Genomic DNA, 22,384 nt, shown 5'->3' with positions numbered 1-22,384 from the left:
GTGTGTTTTCAGAGCTCTCAGGGCCAAGAGAAGCATTCTCCAAGTTCATTTTTTTCTTGGATACAGCTTCAAGATGGTCTGATGAGCACACTGCTGTTTTTAGAAGAGCAGCTTTTGTAAAAGCAATCTTCCTGTTTTGGTTATTATCAGCGTAGAGTATTTGGCTCTTTCAGCATCCTCATCTCCCCTCTCTGTTTTCTTCATTTCAGCTGATTGCTCTCTACTCCCCTAAAAATAATCTTCTCATTCTTGCTGCTCTGCTGCCAAGCCCCTCCATCACCACAGGCATGGTGGTGGGTAAGTTGTTTTTCATCTCCAACAAGGATGACAGGAATGCTCTTAAGCTACCAACTTCGGGATGGGTTTTGCTCCCCTATAGCCAACTCCCCCCCCCAAATAAACACAGTGCTGTGAGCTGAAAGAGCAGAGGGGAGGATATGGGGATCCTTGATGGGCAACAGCATTTTGATTGAGACAGAGCAGGTGATGCAAGCATTAGGAAATTCTCTTTAACTTGTTCTGCCAGTGCAGCTCTTTCCTCCCATGTGATAATACTCCACTGATCAGGATCTTGTCTCCATAAACATGGTGGGGGTTTGTCTTGACATGCACAAACTGAAACATAAGGCTAAGTACTTCAAACCTGACACTGACAGTCAGGAACCATTCTAACTTTTACCCAAGTCTGTCAGGTTTATCCTTCTGCAGTTCAATGGAGCTGTCTTAAGTACCTGCAGTTTCATGCAACCCTCGCTTCCCCATGCCTGGTTGGAGACCCCCAGTGTGGGCAAGCCAGAGGGACTCTTCCTAAGGTTCAATAACAGGACAAGAGTGAATGGTTTGAAGCTGAGGGAGAGCAGAGTTAGCCTGGATCTTCAGTATGAGGGTGGTGAGACTCTGGCACAGGCTGCCCAGGGAGGTTGTGGCTGCCTCCTCCCTGGGGGTGGTCAAGGCCAGGTTGGATGAGGCCTTGAGCAGCTGAGTCTAGTTGAGAGGTGTCCCTGCCCATGGCAGGAGGTTGGAGTAGAGCACCTCAGAGATGTCTTCCAACCCGATCCATTCTATGACTCTATGAATATTGCTCTAGCAGTACAGAAAGAGAGTTTGCTTACTTAGGTGTTGGTCTAGTTCCTCGGCCCCTTTTCCCTGTCCAGGGTTATTCCAGGCCTTACTAACCAAGCATGGCAACAAATGGAGGTTTCCATCATGTCCCTTTCAGACAAAACTAAGTGAGAGGTGAGTTCTGCAGGTAACTTTTAATGCAAGTCTTGACAGTTTGAGGAGATTCTGCTCATTTCCAATACATGTGATTGCATTATTTACAGAGAGTTGGTACCTTTTGCTCTGCATTTCTCTCAGCTCTGGCCAGTTACAGCAGCACAAATGGTTTACAGCCATGAGACCTCACGAGAGCTTCTCCTGCTGTATTTATGCAGAACTGAAAAAAACTGAAGCCTGAATGCTTTGGTTTTTATTTTATTGTTTAATCTTCTGGCAAGTCAGGATTTTCTCCTCCTTGATTAAGAGCTGTGCCTGGCAGAACACCCCAACGCTGCTGACACTTGTGACAAACGCAGATGAAGTTCAAGTTGGCTAACAGGAGGTCACCTTCTTCGGTTCTTCACTCGGCTCTCACTCATCCCAGGTATCTCCATACTTGTTTACTTTAACTGAAGGAAAGAAACAAAACCAGTCACACATGACTTAAAGACTTTTTGCAATGAAATTCTCTTACACAGTGCCAAAAAGGATGCTGAAGTGCATTGTCACTGGGAGTGGGGCCTGGGGGAGTGTCAGTCACAGCACAACAGACACCTCATTAACGCTGCTTAAAGGGGGAGAGAAGTTCGCTAATCATTCTCCTTTAATGAACTGGGGGTGCTGGTGGACAAAAAGCTCACCAGGAGCTCTCAGTGTGCACTTGCAACCGACAAAGCCAATCAGATCCTGGGCTGCAGCAGGAGAAGTGTGGCCAGCAGGGCAAGGGAGGTGATTCTCCCCCTCTACTCAGCTCTGCTGAGACCCCACCTGGAGTACTGCCTCCAGTTCTGGAGCCCCTATTACAAGAGGGATGTGGAGGTGCTGGAAGGTGTCCAGAGAAGGGCCACGAGGATGATCAAAGGGCCGGAGCACCTCTCCTGTGAGGACAGACTGAAGGAGTTGGGGCTATTCAGTCTGCAGAAGAGAAGGCTCCCAGGTGACCTAATTGTGGCCTTCCAGTATCTGAAGTGGGCCTACAGGAAGGCTGGGGAAGGACTGCTCAGGATCTCAGGTAGTGATAGGACTAGGGGGAATGGAATGAAGCTGGAGGTGGGGAGATTCAGGCTGGAGGTGAGGAGGAAGTTCTTCCCCATGAGAGTGGTGAAGCCCTGGAATGGGTTGCCCAGGGAGGTGGTTGAGGCCCTGTCCCTGGAGGTGTTTAAGGCCAGGCTGGATGAGGCTCTGGCCAGGCTGATCTAGTGTGGGGTGTCCCTGCCCATGGCAGGGGGGTTGGAACTAGCTGATCCTTGTGGTCCCTTCCAACCCTGAATGAAACTATGAAACTATGAATTAAGGTTCAGCCAAGGAGCCTGCTGGGCCAATTCCTGCTCTGCAGGATTGCTGATGACTTTCAAACAAATGTAGCATGTGGATGAAACAAAGACAATTGGAGGAAACAGGCCAGGCACCTTGTGATAAAGAATGTGGCTACATAATCTTGTTACGTGCACAACTGGATGGATTCAGGATAGTTAAAACACATTGGAAGCCAAACAAACAGAAATCACTAATCCTTAAGAGGAAACTACTCAACCATTATTATTTGGCAGCTTCCTTTAAGGCAGAAGCCAGTCAATGAGTGGGGAAAAAAAACCCAGCAGGGTACTGGTCTTACTGGATTTGTGCAGGAGTATGCCATGTGCAAGTCACCAAGGAGCTGCCAGGGAGGCAATGCTCTCCTGAAAGTCACTGCAGAGTGCTCTATAGCTCTGTAACTGTCTGCCCTTGCTGCTGGGACAAAGGATGGATAGGACAAGCCAGCAGGAATGCTGACACAGGTCAGGCCCCCCTTACCAAGCTGCTTGCAGGTTAATTACCAAGCCCATTGTTTATTAATACCCATCTGCAGCACAGCCAGTGGAAGGGAGCAGAATAGGTGGTCCTCATTCAGAGAGCACTGGGCAAGCTCTTTGAAGCTGACTGATTTTCCAGTGAGGCACAATGAGAAACTATCTGAGACTGCCATTTGGTTTCCTTTTCTGTGAGCCATGGCAGCTGAGCAGGCTGTGCTCACTCCCTGGGAAACAGCCCAGTCAGATCCCTCTGCAGGTGCATGTGTTTGTACAGCTACAATGAATGCAGAAGGCACCAGCAGATGGAACTTAGGGACTGCTTGCAACTGGTTTAAACATGGTTTGTTTTCCCTGATGTCCCTGCAACAGAGGGCAGAAAGCACCAGCTGCTAGTCTGGTTCCTGCAACACGCAGGTAAAACAACACTGCATCGAGTTCTGGTGGCCCCAGCACAAGAAGGACACAGAGCTGTTGGAGGGAGTCCAGAGGAGGCCACAAAGATCATCCAAGGGCTGGAGCACCTCTGCTAGGAGGACAGGTTGAGTGAGCTGGGGTTGTGCAGCCTAGAGAACCGAAGACTCCACAGGGACCTCAGAGCTGCTTTCCAGTAACAGAGGGGGTCCTACAGGAAGGCTGCAGAGGGACTTTTCATCAGGCTGTCTGGAGACAGGAGAAGGGGGAATGGTTTGAAGCTGAGGCAGAGCAGGGTTAGACTGGAGCTTAGGAAAAAGTTCTCCAGTTTGAGGGTGGTGAGACTCTGGAATAGGTTGCCCAGGGAGGTTGTGGCTGCCTCCTCCCTGGGGGTGTTCAGGGCCAGGCTGGATGAGAGGTTGGCCCTGTTCATGGAGGGGAGGTTGGAGCAGATGATCTCTGAGGTCCCCTCCAGCCTAAGGCATTCTATGACTCTATGATGAATCTGCCTTCCCAAAAGAATGAACAAAGGAGTAATGTCTCAGGACATGTAAACAGGCAAACAAGTGACATGCCCAGAGTGTCACAAGAAGCTCAATCAGATCTTAGCCTGTACTACCCCTAAGCCATAGATTTAAATGTGCCTCCACTTATAAGACATTGCTGAAGTCCTGCATTTGCTGCTTTCACTGCTGTAAGATTTGCCATGGGATAATGCAAGGTTTGCAGAATGTTGCTTAAGATTTCTGTCTGTGGTTTAGAATCATAGAATGGTCTGGGTTGGAAGGGACCTCCAAAGCTCATCCAGTCCAACCCCCTCTGCAGTCAGCAGGGACATCCTCAACTAGATCAAGCCGCCCAAAGACCTGTTGAGCCTCACCTTGAATATCTCCAGGGTTGGGGCCTCAACTACCTCCCTGGGCAAGCTGTTCCAGTGTTCTACCACCTTCATGGTGCAGAACGTGTTCCTAACATCCAATCTAAATCTGCCTTTCTCTAGTTTGAAACTATTGCCTCTTGTCCTACCACTGCAGGCCTTTGCAAACAGTCTCTCTGCAGCTCTCTTGGAGGCAGCCTTCAGGTACTGGAAGGTCACTGTTAGGTCTCCCTGGAGCCTTCTCTTCTCCAGGCTGAACGAGCCCAGCTTGCTCAGCCTGTCTTTGTAGGAGAGGTGTTCCAAGCCCCTGCTCATGTTTGTGGCCCTCCTCTGGGAGGCCTTTTGTTTGTGGACAAATATCTTGTGCAAAGAAACCTTGTGTGACTCAGTGGAGTGTCAGGCTGAGAGAATTCAGAATCAATCTGAAACTACAGCTTCAATCACTTTTCCTGTCTTGTTTGGCACAGTCACATGACAAAAGAGCTTCCAGCCTCTAAGTAACCAATTTAAATCTCTACCCAATACTTGCTGATCATTTTCAGTTGAAGGCTCTGCAGATGTGCCCAGAGGCAGATAACTTGGTGAAAGTAACTCACAAGCACGGAGCAGACCGATGCTCTTAAGCAACGCTGTTCCAAAGCTTACTTGTTATTTATTTTGGCTTTAATATACTTCTCTATACTTATCCTCACCTGTCATGCCTAGGAAGAGATGTTAGCTGCTGTAAAATCCTGTTGCAAGCTGATTGCCAAGACACTGTGTGCCACCCAGACAACTCCAGCAGTGTGTGACACGGTGAAACCTTCCTCTTGCTAGCGTCACTTTGACAGCTGCTGCACTCAACTGCAGAGGTGTCAGGGCAAGCAATTCTAACTTGCTTCTCTGTCTCTGTGTCAAAGAGTTAAGTCCAAAAGTTGCCTGAATGGCATCTTATCCTTCAGCACACTGCACTCTATATTTTTGCTGTGTTAAGTTTTGTTTTTCACTGTGAAAACAACTCTCAACTTTGCTGCCAAACACTGCTTCCTTCCTTTGAGTTCTAATGCAGAAAACCAAGCTCCACAAACAATGCCTCTATAGAAACCCACTGATTCCACATGAAACAGGTCATACAAGTGAGTCACACCCCCTCCCCATTAAAAGCATCAACCATGTGCTCTATTTTGAGAGAACAATGCTAGCTGAAACGTACAGCCCCTGCCACAGCTAAGACTCTTTGCTATAGCTCTGAGCTCAGAGAGCTCTCTTTTGGAAGAGCTTGCTCAACATGAAGGCAAAGTGATGAGCTTTGCAGTCTGGCACCAGGCACTATGGCTGGAGAAGAGCAATGCTCAGCTGCTGCTGAAAGACCAATGGTGTTTGAAAAAAATGAAGGATGAAACTGCAGACACCTCACACAGGAGATACCTGCAGGTACTGCAAAGATAAATTGCTTTAAGGCTAAGCAGCCTGCTCAGCCTGTATTTGTGAATCTGGGTGGAGGCAATCCCAGGCACAAATCCAGGCTGGGCAGTGCCTGGCTGGAAAGTAGCCCTGAGGAGAGAGACTTGGGGGTGCTGGCGGACAAAAAGATCAACAGGAGCTCTCAGTGTGCACTTGCAGCCCGCAAAGCCAATCAGATCCTGGGCTGCAGCAGAAGTGTGGCCAGCAGGGCAAGGGAGGTGATCCTCCCCCTTTGCTCAGCCCTGGTGAGACCCCACCTGGAGTACTGTGTCCAGTTCTGGAGCCTCTATTACAAGAGGGATGTGGAGGTGCTGGAAGGTGTCCAGAGAAGGGCCACAAGGATGAGCAGAGGGCTGGAGCACCTCTCCTATGAGGACAGACTGAGGGAGTTGGGGCTGTTCAGTCTGGAGAAGAGAAGGCTCCGAGGTGACCTCATTGTGGCCTTCCAGTATCTGAAGGGGGCCTACAGGAAGGCTGGGGAGGGACTGCTCAGGATCTCAGGTAGTGATAGGACTAGGGGGAATGGAATGAAGCTGGAGGTGGGGAGATTCAGGCTGGAGGTGAGGAGGAAGTTCTTCCCCATGAGAGTGGTGAAGCCCTGGAATGGGTTGTCCAGGGAGGTGGTCCAGGCCCTGTCCCTGGAGGTGTTTAAGGCCAGGCTGGATGAGGCTCTGGCCAGCCTGATCTAGTGTGGGGTGTCCCTGCCCATGGCAGGGGGGTTGGAACTAGCTGATCCTTGTGGTCCCTTCCAACCCTGACTGATTCTATGATACTAAGCAGCATGAAGCTGTGAGTTTGTGACCACGTTTAACACCTAGCTGGATTCACTGTGTCTCTGTACACCAGGGATTACCTTCCTTAGCTTTTTTCTCCTGTGTAAGCTTGCTTGGAGCCTCTGCCTTTGGTGGCTGCATGACATCATAAGCCTCTCTGTGTTTATTCCTCAATTCCTCGTACGTGACGCCTCTCTTTTTACGACCTTCTTCTGGAAGTGGAGCAGGATCTGGAAACAGAATAGCCATAGAAACACCAGACTTGACATCACACACCAGAAGTTGGCTACAACCTGTTCTAGAATGCCAGGGAATTACAGCTCAACCCCAAATGAAAAAGAGCAGGACAGCTGCAATGTTTCCTGTACCACAGACTGTGCTTTTTAACTAACACATTCCTCTGAGGCTTTTCACTTGGTCGAAGTGCTTTGGAAGGCTGGCAGTGGAGTTGCTTTCTTCAGTACCCAGTGCAAATCCTAACAACCATGTGGTAGCTGGTGGATAAAATAGTTCTGGTCACTTGATGTGAGGTTTATGATGACCATAACTGTGATACATTTATGGTTTCTGAAAAATCACAGAATCAAGCAGGTTGGAAGAGACCTCCAAGATCACCAAGTCCAACCAATCACCCAGCCTTAACTAATTAACCACACCATGGCACTAACTGCCTCATCCAGCTTTGCTCAAACACCACCAGGGATGGTGACTCCACCACCTCCCTGGACAGTCCATCCCAATGGCCAGTCTCACTTTCTGTGAAGAACTTCTTTCCAAGATCCAGCCTAAACCTCCCCTGGCACAGCTTGAGACTGTGTCCTCTTGTTCTGGTGCTGGTTGCCTGGGGGAAGATACCAAAGAATGCGAGGTGAAGCTCAGGGGCTTCCATTTCAGGCTTTAAATCCCCAGCTCTGCTCCATCTCCAGGCACAGGCTCTGCCCCAGGCTGGAGGAAGAAGACCTGAAGGGGACCTACAGGAAGAGGAGCATCTGTTGAGAAGGGCCCATGGTGATAGGACAAGGGGCAACAGTATGAAACTGGAGCAGGGTAGATTGAGGTTGGCCATCAGGAGGAAGCTCTTCACAGTGAGAGTGGTGAAACAGTGGAACAGGCTGCCTAGGGATGGTGTTAAGGCCCCATCCATGGAGACACTGAAGATCAGACCTGATATGGCCCTGAGCAGCCTGATCTAGTTGGAGATGCCCCTGCTGACTGCAGGGGAGTTGGACAAGATGACCTGGGAGGATCTCTTCCCACACAATGCAATCTGTGAAGGTGTGAATTGTGCTGTCAGAGGACCAGGATGAAATCCATATGCCACCTGACAAACAGTTCATCCTTTTACCTGCATTTATAGTGCAGATTCTTGGTTCTATAATAATTTAGGCTCTCCCAACTATTTCTATCTGTGATGCATGTCATTATCATGTCCTTGACACATTTACAGCTGACACTTTACTATGACTAAAATCAAGTTGCAAAAGGAGGCTTTTTTTCTGGGTGAAGTAAAACTTTTTCCATTAAAGAGTTAAAAAATACAAACTATTCCAAAGTATGAAACTCTGCCTTTCACAGGAGCTTTCTCCTCTGTGTACCAGAGGGACCTGAACTCAGCATGCTTTGTTTGCCCTGCTAGGACTAGAGGACAGAGCTCAGACTGGCAGGAGGGGAACAGCTGCACACAACAGTAGTTGAAAATTGTTTTAGCTCTTTGTGAAAAAATCAGCTGTTGCTGGACAGAAGACAATGTGCATGCAGTTCTCAGGAGACTTCAGTGTTTGGCACATTGCAAGAAGCAGTTTAATGCCACTGCATTCCTGCTGTATACAGTCACAGCACCACTGCTGCTGAAAATGAAATCACCTCAGCAAGGCTTCAGGCAGGGACTGTGGCTTATTGAGTGCACTGAGAGGATGCCATAATCGCCTTCAGTTCAAACAAGAACAACTTCAGAGCAGGCCAAGGTTTTTTTTCAGTTTGGCTTCCTAACAGATCATAGACTCCTAGAATAGCTCAGGTTTGAAGGGACCTCAGAGACCATCCACTCCAACCTCCTGCCATGGGCAGGGATGCCTCTCTGCTGGACTCAGCTGCTCAAGGCCTCATCCAACCTGGCCTTCAACACCCCCAGAAAGGAGGCAGCCACAACTTCCCTGGGCAACCTATTCCACCACCCTCATACTGGAGAACTTTTTCCTAAGCTCCAGTCTAACCCTAGTCTCCCTCCCCTTCAAACCATTCCCCCTTGTCCTGTCTCTAGACACCCTGATGAAAAGTCCCTCTGCAGCCCTCCTGTAGGATCCCTTCAGGTAATGGAAGGCAGCTCTAAGGTCCCCCCAGAGTCTTCTCTTCTCCAGCTGAACACCCCCAGCTCCCTCAGCCTGTGCTCACAGCAGAGGTGCTCCAGCCCTAGGATCATCTTTGTGTCCCTCCTCTGGACTCACTCCAGCAGCTCTGTGTCCTTCTTATGCTGGGGACACCAGAACTGGAGGCAGGATTGGAGGTGAGGTCTCAGCAGAGCAGAGTCAAGGGGCAGAATCCCCTCTCTTGCCCTGCTGCCCACACTCCTCTGGCTGCAGCCCAGCACACAGCTGCCTGCTGGGCTGCATGAGGGCCCTGCTGGCTCATGCTGAACTTCTCAGCAACCAACATCCCCAAGTCTCTTTTTTCAGAGCTACTCTTAACCCACTCTGCACCCAGGTTGGATTTGTGCCTGGGCTCAGCCTGACTCAGTTGCAGGACCTTGCACTCTGACTTGCTGACCGTCATGCAGTTGTCACTGGCCCTCTTCTCAAGCCTGTCAAGATTCAATCATGTCAGTTAATTTACAACCTTTACTTCCAATCAGAGCTATAAACCATGGGAACAACAACATATTTTGAGTTTAGAGTTACTAAACAAAATAATGCATTTAACCCTGGCTGTGTCTCAAGGTGGTGCTTGGGGCTATGGTTTAGGGGTGAACCTTGCAGAGTAGGTTGGACTTGATGATCCTGAGGGGCTTTTCCAGCCTGCATGTGTTTCTGTGATTTAGTTCTTTTCTGGTGTGGTAGAAACAGTTCTGGGAACTTCATGCTGTTTCATTCAAAACCACTGTATGAAAACACAAGAGTGTACTAAGAGGAGCACCCAAGAGGAAGTCAAACATAAATGCTGAGGCAAAACACACCTTGAGCAGTGTAATCAGTAATGCCTGTAGGTGAAGATTCATTCAGGGAAGCGCTGAACGGAACAGGCTCGTAGCTCGAGAGGCCTCTGTCTGTTGAGCTATAATCATCTGAATAGGTAGGGGGAAGGGGGAAGCCAGCTCTTGGAGAAGGAGCTTCAGGAAATGACTCAGAAGGCAGGTCTGAAAACTCAGATTTCCGACTGGAACGGCTGAAAGAAAGAACACAAGGAGGTATGAACTACAGACAGGAGGAGGAGGTATGAACTACAGACAGGAGGAGGAGGTATGAACTACAGACAGGAGGAGGAGGTATGAACTACAGAAATACTGCTCTCCCAAAGCCAGCAGGGAGAGTGCTTCAGGGTTTGAAGTGGTTGAGTTCCCAACAGGAACTACCATCTTTGAAAAAGGTTGGGGGTGGGCTTCTCATGTGTTGATTTTTTTGTGTGTGTTTGTTAGGATTTGGGTTTTGGGTGCATTTGAGGCTGGTTTTGTGTGTGTGGTTCTGGGGTTTTGTTGGTTGGTTGGGGGCTTTTCTTTTGTGGGTTGGTTGGGGGGGGTTGTACATTGCAAAGATCTCTGCAATCCCTTCTCTGACAATCTCGCCTTCCTCCCCAAAACCTAACCCCTCTCCAGAAGAGAAGACAGAAGAGCCAAGGTGCTTTGCACTTTACCAGCTCAAAATGACAATCCCTGCCCCCAGGGAGTCTCCAGACAGAAATAACACATCAGACACCACCAGCAGAGGGAGTGTCCCTGGAACCAGAGGCAGCACCAATTAGGGTTAGTTTAAAATGCTTTTGAGGAAGAAGTTGCAATTTCGACCCTTCAGCATTAGAAGCTGCTGTAACTGAGCAGTGCTGAAGAGCAGCTCTCTTGGGCAAATTAAATGATGAAGGTTTATTGAGTTGCTGAATTCAGCAGAAGCATTAAGGAATTTTCTCCTAAGAAAAGGCCAAATAAGGAATATTCTGGAAGCTGATGCCTGATATTCTAACAGCACTGCCTGTCCCATACTCAGAATGGCTTAAGTTGGAAGGGACCTTCGAGATCATCTACTCCAACATATCTCTTTATCAAGAATGCCACCAGAAGGTCTCTGGAGTATTCATTCCTTTTTTTACTTTAAACTTCTGCTCAGCTTTACTTTTAGTTTCCCAGGAAAACATCTGCAGTTGCTCTTTGTTTTCTTCTCCCAACAAAGAGGGAGAGCTAAGCCATTTTGTTACCTCAATTAGCTATTTAAATTATGGGCAAACACAGCTTTAAAGAACTATCTGATCTTCTGTCACCCTGCCTATTTTTAACTGCAAATCACAATTACCAAAACACATTAATTAGCAGATGTATAATGACCATGAAAATGTGATGGTGTCTGTAATGCTGGCTTAAAAGAGTAGCATGGGTAGACAATAATGGGATTTGAATGAGTTTCAATTAATGATTCAAGCAAGGGGGAGAAAAAAGAGGGGGGGGGGAAAACCCAGAACTTATCACTTAGGACATAAAATGTTACAGATAGGAAAGGATGGGCCATTAAAGGTCAAAGGGACTGATTGGTGCAGCAGATGATGGCATTTAAACAGGTTCCCATCTGCAGTGAACACAGTTAATGATGATGACCATTTCCTATCAGAAAGGGGAGGGGTGTGAAGGGACAAGTCCAGCTCCACTTCAGCCAAGTTGCTACAGTGAATTTAGAAAGTGGTAATCCCCAAGAATATATCTGAGGCCAAAAAAGAGCAAACATTTCAGAATCAAAGTAACTCTTGCAGGGAAAAACTGTCATAGATCTGAATGTATAAAGTGATGAAGAATTTAATGCAATCCTCTACAAACACTGAGCAGATCTCAGCACCCCAACAGCAGGACTGCTTGTCACTCCCCAAACACTATTCTCCCAGTTTCCAATCAAGGGGTTTAAGTGAGGTACTCCAAAAGTGGTTTGCAATTAAAGCCCACTTGAGGGAGAAAACCTTCTGGAGCAAAACAGGAAATAGTTTTGAAGAACCTGATGAGTTTCTCATATGTACAGCATAATGCTCTTACAGATGTAAAGGATTCAAACAAACAGCAGCAAGCTTGACCACCATGCTTCTTCCTGCAGTGATATTGTTTACTGAGCTCTTTCCTTTGATAAACACTGAAATCATTTCCACCCTCTTCCTACTTCAAACTGAACTATGGGAAAAGCTTCCACAATGTCAGACTATTTTCTTTCAGTTAGCTCATTTCTCAACTCAGGAGGTAACTTCTGCTGTCACACTACTGTGTGGAAACTCCACAACATCTTAATTTACAAAGAACACATTTTGCTTAGTAAAACTTGGCTTCTCCTACTCCTCGAAGTGGTCAGGGCTCAAAATGCATCTTTTATAGCTGGCCAACTGATTTTTTATATATATATATGTATATATAGCTCCCTTAGAGTGGCAGATTTGGGATCAGAATCATAGAACGTCAGAGGCTGGAAGGGACCTCCACAGATCATCCATTCCAAGCCCCCTGCTAAAGCAGGATCACCTAGGGTAGTCTGCACAGGAACACATCCAGGTGGATTTTGAGTCTCCAGAGGCAGAGACTCCACAACCAATCTGGGCAGCCTGTTCCAGGGCTCTGTCACCCTCACTGTAAAGAAGTTTCTCCTCATGTTGAGGTGAAACCTCCTCTGTTCAACTTGCAGCCCTCGTTCCTTGTCTTATTACTGCGCACCACCGCGAAACAGGGGAAAGCGCAGCTCTGGAGGTCTCTGAAAGCTGCAAAGGTAGCCTTGATCTGTTAGTGTTTAAATATCCTAGCCAAGAGCAAGTTTGACATTTCAAAGAGAATGAAATTCTTACTTATGTGAGCTATGTCTCTGAGCTTGTCGTAGAACATCTCCTATGGGGGAATCCTTCAGTTTCTTAAATTTCTCGCTACAGATTGGCAAGTAGGATATCTTTCCAGCCAGGTATCCACACATTCCAGCAACTTTGGTAAAAGAAAAAAAGGTGGGTTCACACACTGTATCACAATACTCAGATCCAAAACAAGCCTTTCAAGTCAATTATACAGTATCTGCAACAAAAGAAAACCAAACAGTTCAGAGCTTCGCCGAAGCACGCAGTCATCCTCTCTCTCTCTCTGCTTCTCCTGCAGACAAAGGGCACCAAAAGCAAATGCAGCAGCTGAATGGAGACACAGAGCTATGCTTTAGACATGGCGTGAGCAGCAAATAATGGCAGCTACTATTTGATAAGTGAAAGGTGACCAAAGGAAAAAAACAAAGAGGAAAATAACTGCACTTAGGGTTTTTTCCCCTCCCAAGATCCAGAAGTAACAAATACCAAAGATGATAAACCAGTCAGGAATAAAACCAAGTCATAAATTCTGCTAATTGAGTCCATCAGAACAGCCAGATCTTGACAGGGCTTTCACTAGTGTGAAGTCTGAATAAACTCAGCATTAGGCTCAGTATCTTCTGGTGAGGACTCTGCTCTGGGTGCTGGAGGGCAAAGAAGCGAATCGGATGAACTGCAATCACTAGGCAAGTACTTTCCCTTTAGTGCATGAGCTGTTTTCATCTGCTAGACAGGTCATAAGAATGAACAGTCAGGATAGTTCCTCCTGGGCTTAAAACTTAATGATTTCCATCAAATGGCTCCTTCTGGTTGTGTGAGTGGGTCAAACTTGAGTGTGAAGGGGCACGAAGGATTCCAGGGCAATGAATAGAACTCCTCTTGCTGATTTTGGGGGAGAAAAGGCTTAGAGCTTGCTCTCACAGGCAGTGAGGATTTCCTACATACAAAGACTAAAGACTCCAGACCATCTTTTAAGTCAGGAAGGAGTTAATTGCCAGTAACATCAATCCTCTGAGGTCCTCACACTGCAGATTACACTGCCTGAGAAGCAATACAAAGGGAGATTTTACCCCAGCCTGCCGTACTGGTACTGAAATTGTTATTCCCGTTCTGATGTCTGCGTTTCCAGAGCGAGGTTAAGAATCCTTTTCCAAGGGAAAAGAGAGGAGCAGTCACAACTACAAGTGAAGGAATGAGGAATTTCTCATTTGCTGAGAAATGGAAGGCTTTAGCTGTTCAGCAGGTCAAAAATAGGTTTGAAGACAGCTCAAATGCTACAGATGTGCACCAAACAAAGTGCTACAAGCCCCTGAAGAGGAGAAAGGCCCAACAACAATTTACACTGACTAGCCAGCAAAACAAAGCTGAGCAGCAAAGCTGATTCGTCTCTGCCATAAATTACAAAGAGAAAGGCTCCTTGTCCAGGAAAAAAAAAAAGTGGCAGCAGCTCTCTGGAAGATGTTTCACCTGAAGGTGATTATTGGCTAAAATAAGTTTGCTTGTTTTTTCTCTTACTGCAGAAGCACCAGCCAGATGATTCCCATTTATGGAGTCAGCACAGTAGGTTAGATTCTGCTGCTCTCTCTTGCTTCTGTATTCATTGGGACAAGACCTTAGAGGAGCTTATTAGAGACTGATACAAGAGGCCAGGTCTCCCTGCAGGCCAGCCTGAAGTACGACATAGGGGCTTTGTCCTTTGCCAAAGAGGGACAAAGGACCCATAGCTCTGTGCCATGCTGAATCACTCACAACTAACTGGAAGGTCCATTAAGTTGTCAGACTGTCTTTAAGACTACTGAGGGAAGTTATGACAGGGAGGCATACAGAACATCCTGCAATCTGACAATCTGCAAAGGAAACCTCTCTAACCTTCCAGATACAACCATGCACTGTGTTGCCCAACACAAGAGGGACACAGACATGCTGGAGTGGGCCCAGAGCAGGGTCACAAAGATGATCAAAGGCTGAAGCACCTCTCCTGTGAAGACAGGCTGTAAGAATTGGAGCTGTTCAGCCTAGAGAAGGCTCCACAGAAACCTTAGAGCTACGTTTCAGTGTCTGAAGGGGCCCTACAGGAAGGCTTGGGAGGGACTGTTTAATGGGCTTGTGGCAATGGGATGAGGGGCAATGGTTTGAAACTGGAGATTCAGGTTGGACATCAGGAGGAAGTTCTTCACAATGAGTGGTGCAATACTAGAAACGGCTGCCCAGGAATGTGGTTGATGCCCTGTCCCTGGAGACATTCCAGATCAGACTTGATGTGGCCTTGGGCAGCCTGATCTAGTTGGAGGTGTCTCTTGTCCCTGATGACTGCAGGGGAGCTGGACAAGATGACCTTTGAGGGTCCCTTCCAAGCCAATGCAATCTGTGAATCACTGACAGTTTGGGCTGGAAGGGGCCTTCAAAGGGCATCTAGTGCAATACCCCTGCAATAAGCAGGGCTATTTGTACCCAGATCAGGCTGCTCAGAGCCCTGTCTAATCTGACCTTGAATATTTCCAGGGACAGGGCATCTGCCACCTCTCTGGGCAACCTGTGCCAGTGATTCACTACCCTCATTGGAAAAAATGTCTTCCTTCCATCTAGTCTAAATCTCCCCTCTTTTAGTCTAAAACCATCACCCCTTCTACTGCTGTAACAGGCCCTGCTAAAACAGTTCTCTCTATCCTTCTTATAGGCCCCCTTTAAGCACTGAAAGGCTGCAATGAGGTCTCCTTGGAGCCTTCTCTGCTTCACAACAAAAAGAAGCCAAAAGTAATTTGGCTCATAGCCTTAACAGCAAGAACAACTGATCCAGACCAGCAGCTCCTTATTTGTCCCCTTGATTTCAAAGTGCAGTTCTGTTCAATAGGAGGAACATGGCCCTTAGCTAGGAATGTGTAGGAGCAGTCAGGGGAACAGTAATGATATTAATTATTAGAAAAGGTTGTGTTCTACCATTGTTTGGTGTTCAAAGAAAGCAAGGAGTATTTGGAATAAACAAATGGCAGCCTCAGCCTCTCACATACATTTATCTGCTTCAACAACACTTCCTTCACCACAAATCATGGGCTTTACCTTCTTCCCCCTGAAGTAAACTGTAAGGGTAACTGGATGTATCTGGGCAGATTGGCAAGATGGCAACTTCCTGTTTTACTGTCAAGGATTGCATTGAAAAGGTTCATTTATCAAATTCTTTTTGATTACACTTAATCCAAAAATCATTCACTGGAACTGCTGTTTTCCTACCATTGTATGTACAGAATGTCCAGCAGAAAAAAAAGAGAGGCACTAAAATAGCCTGAATGAGACAAGCAAGAGACATGAATAAGGACCTGCAAATTAGGAAGGGAGGGGTGGGTGTGCTCTAGCAATTAATTCCAAGCAAGCTCATGCAGCACCTAGTAACAGGGTTATCTTCAATTACCACATGACTCTTGTGAGGCAGTTTGAAGGCAAGGCTATAAACAAAACCTGTCCAAAGTGTGCTGCACAAATTCAAAGGACAGTGAATAAATGAAGGGCTCTGCCTCCTGATGTTGAAGAGTCCCTGCACTAGGAGATGCTGCAGTTAAGAAACACAGATGTTTCTGGCTGACAGAATTAACTGCAGGAAGGTTAGATCAGATGGATGGATGGATGGATGGATGGATGGATGAGGTCAGCTCTTCACAGTATCACAGTGTGGATCAGATGGATCAGGTCAGCTCTTCAGGCACAGAGTGGGGTCCCAGTGAATCAGTCAGCTGGTCTCATGGGAATGACACCTGCCTAAGAGACTCCAGAAGCTGAGGCATGAATGCAGGCTGGACTTACACACAGCTTTTACTTACATGCAACTTTTGTGAAAGAGCCAAACCTTGAGCTGTCTCTTAGAACACCTGAAACGGAGAATCAAAGTGATTAGTAATAAATTACTAAGAACTGGGCTGAAAAAGATCAACTCCAGTTGTGTCTGTAGGCAGCAGGTTACCCTTTTGCACCTAACAGTGAAGAACATCCAAACAGCAAAAAGCTGGCATTTGACTTTTGCAGTGTAATTGCATTCCTAAAACTCTCTACTTAGATACTCTGTGTATTTCATTCATAACATGTGATTTTAATGACTGCTTCAATCATACCACACAGAGCATCATTACAAATGAGACTCTTTCATAACCACAGAGATGCTGCATTTGCCCAACAACATAGAATGAACATAAATTTGGGGTTCAAGCTTTGTTCCTTCAGTTTTAGGGAGCCATCACGTGGCTGAAGAGCCTCAACTCTTCCAGTTACAAGTAGATTAGAGATTGTATTGTTAGAGTAACTTTATTAACAGTAGAAAGAGATTTCATCTGAGCAAATCCAAATGAACCCAAAGGATGTTCAGACTTTACCTTTCTTAATTAAGAAGCTAGTACCAAGCATGCTCACTGCAGCCAAAGGAAAAGCTGTGAAGGAAAAAGAAGAGAAGTTGCTTAGGAAATGATTTTCAGGTTTTCAACCACCTTTAACACAACATGCACTGAGAATTGCTAGGCCTTATGCAGCTCATTTCTGTAAGAACAGAAACTTCAAACCAGAAAGCATGCACAGCTCTCTCCTGCAGTGACAGGAGGAGGGGCAGTGGCTTCAAATTAGAGAAGAGCAGATTTAGAGGTGGTGGAAGCCTCATCCCTGGAGGTGTTTGCAGCCAGGCTGGATGTGGCTGTGAGCAACCTGCTGTAGTGTGAGGGGTTGGAACTGGATGATCCCTGAGGTCCCTTCCAACCCTAACAACTCTATGATCCTTGCTGTAATAAATACAACAATCTGGGTAGAGGTAATGCAGAACAATGAAACAAAGAGAGGAGAGCTAGAAAACACTGCTGGGCTTTAGGCTGCCCCAGTGAGAGAACAGCACAGTACACAAATCCTGGAAAAAACCCAAACCAAGCTGGACACGATGATCTTGAAGGGCTCTTCCAACCTATTCTATTCCATTCCATTCCATTCCTCAACTCCTGTTGCAGCTCCCTAAAGTGAAATTGCTCAGGTAACTAACTTAGGGCCTCTAAACAGCAGCTTCCTTCACCTTATTTCATGGTCTCTCTATGAAGATGCAGAGGGCAGCAAGCTGCGTGGCCAACCAAGAACTGACAGCAGAGGATGTGAAGAAGAACCAACAACTCAGTCTCCTCTTGTCTTCCAGGAGAGAGATTCATCAATAACTCATAAGCAGCTGTCATCTTACTGCTGGCATTTTCCACAAGGAAAATGGCTAGGTTTTGGCAAATGAGCTGAAGGTTTCCAGCTCTTTGAATAAAAGTGGAAGAGGAACGTAGCAAAGCCATGGAGAAAGAGAGAGCAGAACTCTGAATTGTTAAATCAAAATCACAATGTGTTAGAAGTTGCCCCTGAAAGCAGTGGCTTCTCGGAGAAATCAGAGGCCCTGTGTGCTAAGTTTAGCAAATCAGCTGCTGAATTCTTCACCTGTTCTGATTTCTGCTAAGTCACCTATCAGCACCAGGAGTAATCTACTAGTGGGTGATAAAACAGTGGGTAACAACCACCAGCAGAAGTCTTGCTCAATCAAACCTCTTGCCCGGGTGCATACAACCCAGGTATGCCTTGAACCTTTGGATTACACAAGGTTTAGAAGCAATGCAATCAATTCCCAATGCTTTGTGGGGGAAAAAAAGCCCTCAACATAATAATGGAGTTCCAAGTAGATAGAGACATAAAGTGTTCAGTTAAAACAATGCAAAACCTGGTGGAGCAGGTGCAGAGGAGGGCCAGGAGAACAATCGGGCATGGAGCACCTCTGCTGTGAGGACAGGCTGAGGGAGCTGGGCTTGTTCAGCCTGGAGAAGGGAAGGCTCTGGGGGGACCTCATAGTGACCTTCCAGTATCTGAAGAGGGCTACAAGGTTGCAGAGGGACTGTTCACAAAAGCCTGCAGTGATAGGACGAGGGGCAGTGGCTTCAAACTAGAGAAGAGCAGATTTACATTGGACGTTAGGAACAAGTTTTTGGTTGAAGTCCCTTTCCTGGAGATCACAGTATCACTAAGGTTGGAAGAGACCTTGAGGATCATCGAGTCAAACCTATCAACACAGACCTCATGACTAGACCATGGCACCAAGTACCACATCCAATCCCCTCTTGAACACCTCCAGGGACGGTGACTCCACCACCTCCCTGGGCAGCACATTCCCATGATGAATGACTCTCTCGGTGAAGAACTTTCTCCTCACCTCCAGCCTAAACTTCCCCTGGCGCAGCTTGAGACTGTGTCCTCTTGTTCTGGTGCTGCTTGCCTGGGAGAAGAGACCAACCCCTTCCTGGCTACAACCACCTTTCAGGGAGTTGTAGAGGGCAATGAGGTCACCCCTGAGCCTCCTCTTCTCCAGGCTAAACAATCCCAGCTCCCTCAGCCTCTCCTCACAGGGCTGTGCTCAAGACTTCTCCCCAGCCTTGTTGCCCTTCTCTGGACACCTTCAAGTGTCTCAATGTCCTTCTTAAACTGAGGGGCCCAGAACTGGACACAGGACTCAAGGTGAGGCTGGACAGAGCTCTGATCTAGTGGAGGATGTCCCTGCTGACCACAGAGGGGGTTGGACTGGATGACCTTTGGAGGTCCCTTCCAAGCCAGACCATCCCACGATTCACAGGTCTCCATGAAGATGGAAAGCAATGGTTCTGAATGAAACCATTTCATAGTTGATTTTTTTCAAGATAAAAACAAAATAAAAATGCATAAATTAAAAAAGAAAAAGCAATATTCAGAAACACAAATAAGAAACTCCAGTAATTAAATCTATTCCCTGAATTTTAATGATCATAATAAGCATTTAATATGTGAGGGAATTGTGTTAAGCAGCATAGTATAGTATCATAGTATCAGTCAGGGTTGGAAGGGACCACAAGGATCAGCTAGTTCCAGCCCCCCTGCCATGGGCAGGGACACCCCACACTAGATCAGCCTGGCCACAGCCTCATCCAGCCTGGGCTTAAACACCTCCAGGGACAGGGCCCCAACCACCTCCCTGGACAACCCATTCCAGGGCTTCACCACTCTCATGGTGAAATAAACCTTACAAATGATGTTGCACCTTCTCCAGAATCCCAGCCCTGTGAGCTCTTAATATGTAAATCCTCTGTAGATCAGCAATTACTGGGATGCAGTTTCAGCCCATGTGGAGGTTGCTAATGAACTGCTGTGATGTCTCAGATAAAAACAGAAACCAAGGGGAGGGGGAAACGAAAGCACACTGCAGGTACCTCTGTACCGGGCACTCTCGTCAGCACATTCCTTGAGGAGTCTTCTTTCCTCTTCTGTCGGTACATAAGGCTTGGGCACTTCTCTCTTTCACCAAGGAAATAAATTAGAGCAAGAATGAGCAAAACAAAGGGTCTGGAGGCATTTAATTAAAAACTTTGCCTAGCTTTCACACCTTGTGGTACCTGTGCTTTGACTCTGCCATACTTAAGGAACTGGTTACTTTTACCCTTTGATCCTTTCATGTCCTTTTACGGGACATGAAATGTTATCAGTAAAGAAAATCCACTGCTTCTACGCATCCCAGGAGAGCAGAAAATATTTCCTGTGCAGTCCAATCCCACCGTAGTCCGCCCGCTTCCCGTCAGAAACGCTCCCCGTACCCAGCCTCCCAAGTGCATGCAACGCCGGCTCCTTACAGCCCTTTCAGAAACACTTCTCGGGGTTTGACTCTCCAGCGGCGTGCTCGTGTTCGGCGGCAGCTGGCAGCTGCTCTGCCGCCGTGCCAGACGTTCCTGCCGGCGGTGGGCGAGGCTGCCCCGCCGGGAGAGGCGAGCGCCGCCGCACCCTGACAGATCCCCGGCCGGGAGCAGGGCCGCGGCGAGAAAGCCGCCGGTACCGGGGAGAACACCTCCTGCCGGGAACAACCCCCCGAGGAAAGGCCGCCCGAGAGGCCTCAAGGGCAGCGCCGCCGCGCCGCCGCAGGCCGCCAGCGAGCTCCGGGCAGGGCAGGAGGCGGAGGGGAACGGCGCTGCCCGGCGCCCGGCGGTGACCCCGAGCCTGCCGCCGCTCCCTCAGCGCCACCCCCGGCCCCCACATAAAGCCAGCCACCGTACCTCGGCCGAGCCGCCGAGCTCCCCGCCGCCGGGACCCTGCCCGGCCTCCATGGCGGGGCGGGGAGGACGCTGCGCCGAGCCGGAAGGCGCCGTGACGCCGTCCGCTGCGGGCTGCCGGCGCATGCGTGGCGGCGGGGGCGGCTGGGGGCGCCGCGCTCTGCGGGCTGGGCACCGGCGGCCGTGCTGGGGGTCCCGGGGGTGGCGGCGACCCCTCAGGCTCCCTGCCTGGGCCCCGCGGCCTTGCCCGGGGGAGAGGCTCCGCGGGCGGGCCTGGGAGCAGCGCGGGAGGCCGCGGTGCTGATGGGCTCGGGGCGGTGGGGAACGGCCCTGTGTTTATTTGCCTTCATCAGCGGCGTCTCCTCGCCGGGAAAGGCGAGTGAGGACGGGCGAAGGACCTAGGGGCAGCAGCTGAGGCTGGGAGCATTCATTGCAATCGACAGTGTTTCCTTCCTGTGCTTTATCTTGTTTCCTGCTCGCTTAAAGAATGCCACCCTCCAGGCCGTTGGAGGGCAGGCACTGCTTCAGAAGGGCTGAATGCCGTTAAGGGTAATCCTTACGTGGCTTTTGCTTTGGTGATTCTTGGCTTCATAACCGGCTAATTTCTGACTTGTTTCTGCTAAGTGGTAGCAAAAAGCTTTTATCCCTTTATGCCTCTAACCTGAACAATGGGTATGTTACCAGGAAAGATTGAAGATGATCAGAGGGCTGGAGCACCTCCTGCATGGGGGCCAGGCTGGGAGAGTTGGAGCTGTTCAGCCTGGAGAAGGCTCTGGGGAGCAGCCCTTCCGTACTTGCAAGGGGCCCACGAGAAAGCTGGGAAAGGGATTTTATACAAGGGTTTGCAGTCATAGGATGAGAGGGAATGGACTGAAGCTTGAGGAGGGCAGGTTTCATCTGGAGAGTAGAGAGGGATGCTTTACAGTGAGGGTGAGACACTGGAACAGTATGCCCAGGGAGGCTGTAGATTCACTGGAGGTGTTCAAGGCCAGGTTGATTGAGGCATTGAGCAATTTGGTCTAATGGAAAGTGTCTCTGCCCATGGCAGTGGGGTTGGAACTAGATGATCTTTTGAGGTCCCTTCCAAGCCAAACTGTTCTGTGAAACATGCATGGGCAGAACTGACTAAAGGCAAAGGATGTCTCTTACCTAAAAGAGAGTTTGAATCATGACCCAACAAGAACTTGGAGGGCAACTGAACTTGGCATCTGAACTTGAAAGGTGTGGTGGTTAGGATTGTACTGAAGTGAGAGATTAGAGTTTGTGTGCTTGCATCTAACTAATGCTGTTGAAACTGCAGCATTGGAGGAAGGTTGCAGTTTATCAGAAATGGGAAGATGTTTCTGGTAGTGCAGTGTATGCTGCAGCCTTGGCTTGTAAACCTTGAGCTTGAATTTGCCATATCCTGAGCTGCCTCTACTTGCCTGGAATGCACCACTCCCTTTAAGCCTTTCCTGGAGCAAGCCATTGTCTCTTTACCCTGGAATTCCAGAGTAAGAGGCTTAAACTGCTACTGTTTGATGGCTGTACTAAAAAGCCCATGCCTGAAGATAGGAAAGGGAAGGGTTTGGAGATTGAAGGTGTCTGAAATTAGTAAGGAATATGGATGTGGAGTGTCTGAAATTAGAGAATGCAACTACAAAGTGAACTCTAGGCATGTGAGTGACCTAGAACAGATGGGCTAAGGAGTGTGTGTGGAGCTGTCTTAATGAGGTTCACAGTGACAGTTTGATGTCTCAGCAGCAGCTTCCTAATTGCTGGTTT

General features: G+C 48.1%; 1 protein-coding gene across 1 annotated transcript; it reads right to left on the bottom strand.

The window, feature by feature from the left end:
- Window positions 1-1,241: 1,241 nt before the first annotated feature.
- On the bottom strand, window positions 1,242-20,761 carry OCIAD1 (OCIA domain containing 1). The gene is made up of 8 exons (XM_068137664.1): window positions 20,624-20,761; window positions 19,790-19,874; window positions 16,925-16,978; window positions 16,379-16,426; window positions 12,567-12,696; window positions 9,727-9,935; window positions 6,638-6,787; window positions 1,242-1,670 (listed from the first exon to the last, which is right to left on the bottom strand). The coding sequence occupies exons 1-8, from the start codon at window positions 20,744-20,746 to the stop codon at window positions 1,633-1,635; spliced, it is 837 nt and encodes a 278-aa protein (XP_067993765.1). The 5' UTR covers window positions 20,747-20,761; the 3' UTR covers window positions 1,242-1,632.
- Between the last annotated feature and the right edge of the window lie 1,623 nt (window positions 20,762-22,384).

Source organism: Melanerpes formicivorus, unplaced genomic scaffold (genome assembly GCF_026170545.1).
Source record: "Melanerpes formicivorus ecotype bairdi unplaced genomic scaffold, bMelFor1.0.p_v2 SCAF_4, whole genome shotgun sequence".
Taxonomy (NCBI): Eukaryota; Metazoa; Chordata; class Aves; order Piciformes; family Picidae; genus Melanerpes; species Melanerpes formicivorus.
The sequence above is the reverse complement of the archived record's forward strand: the minus strand, read 5'-3'. Positions and strand labels throughout refer to the sequence as shown.

Bases quoted from the DNA above. Each gene is read 5' to 3' on its own strand.
- OCIAD1 (XM_068137664.1), bottom strand. From the start codon at position 20,746: ATGCGCCGGCAGCCCGCAGCGGACGGCGTCACGGCGCCTTCCGGCTCG. The intron at 9,936-12,566 runs GTAAGAATTTCA...TCTTTCTTTCAG, and splicing joins CAGAGACATAGCTCACATAA to CCGTTCCAGTCGGAAATCTG. The intron at 1,671-6,637 runs GTAATCCCTGGT...TCTTTCCTTCAG, and splicing joins GGAGAAAAAAGCTAAGGAAG to TTAAAGTAAACAAGTATGGA.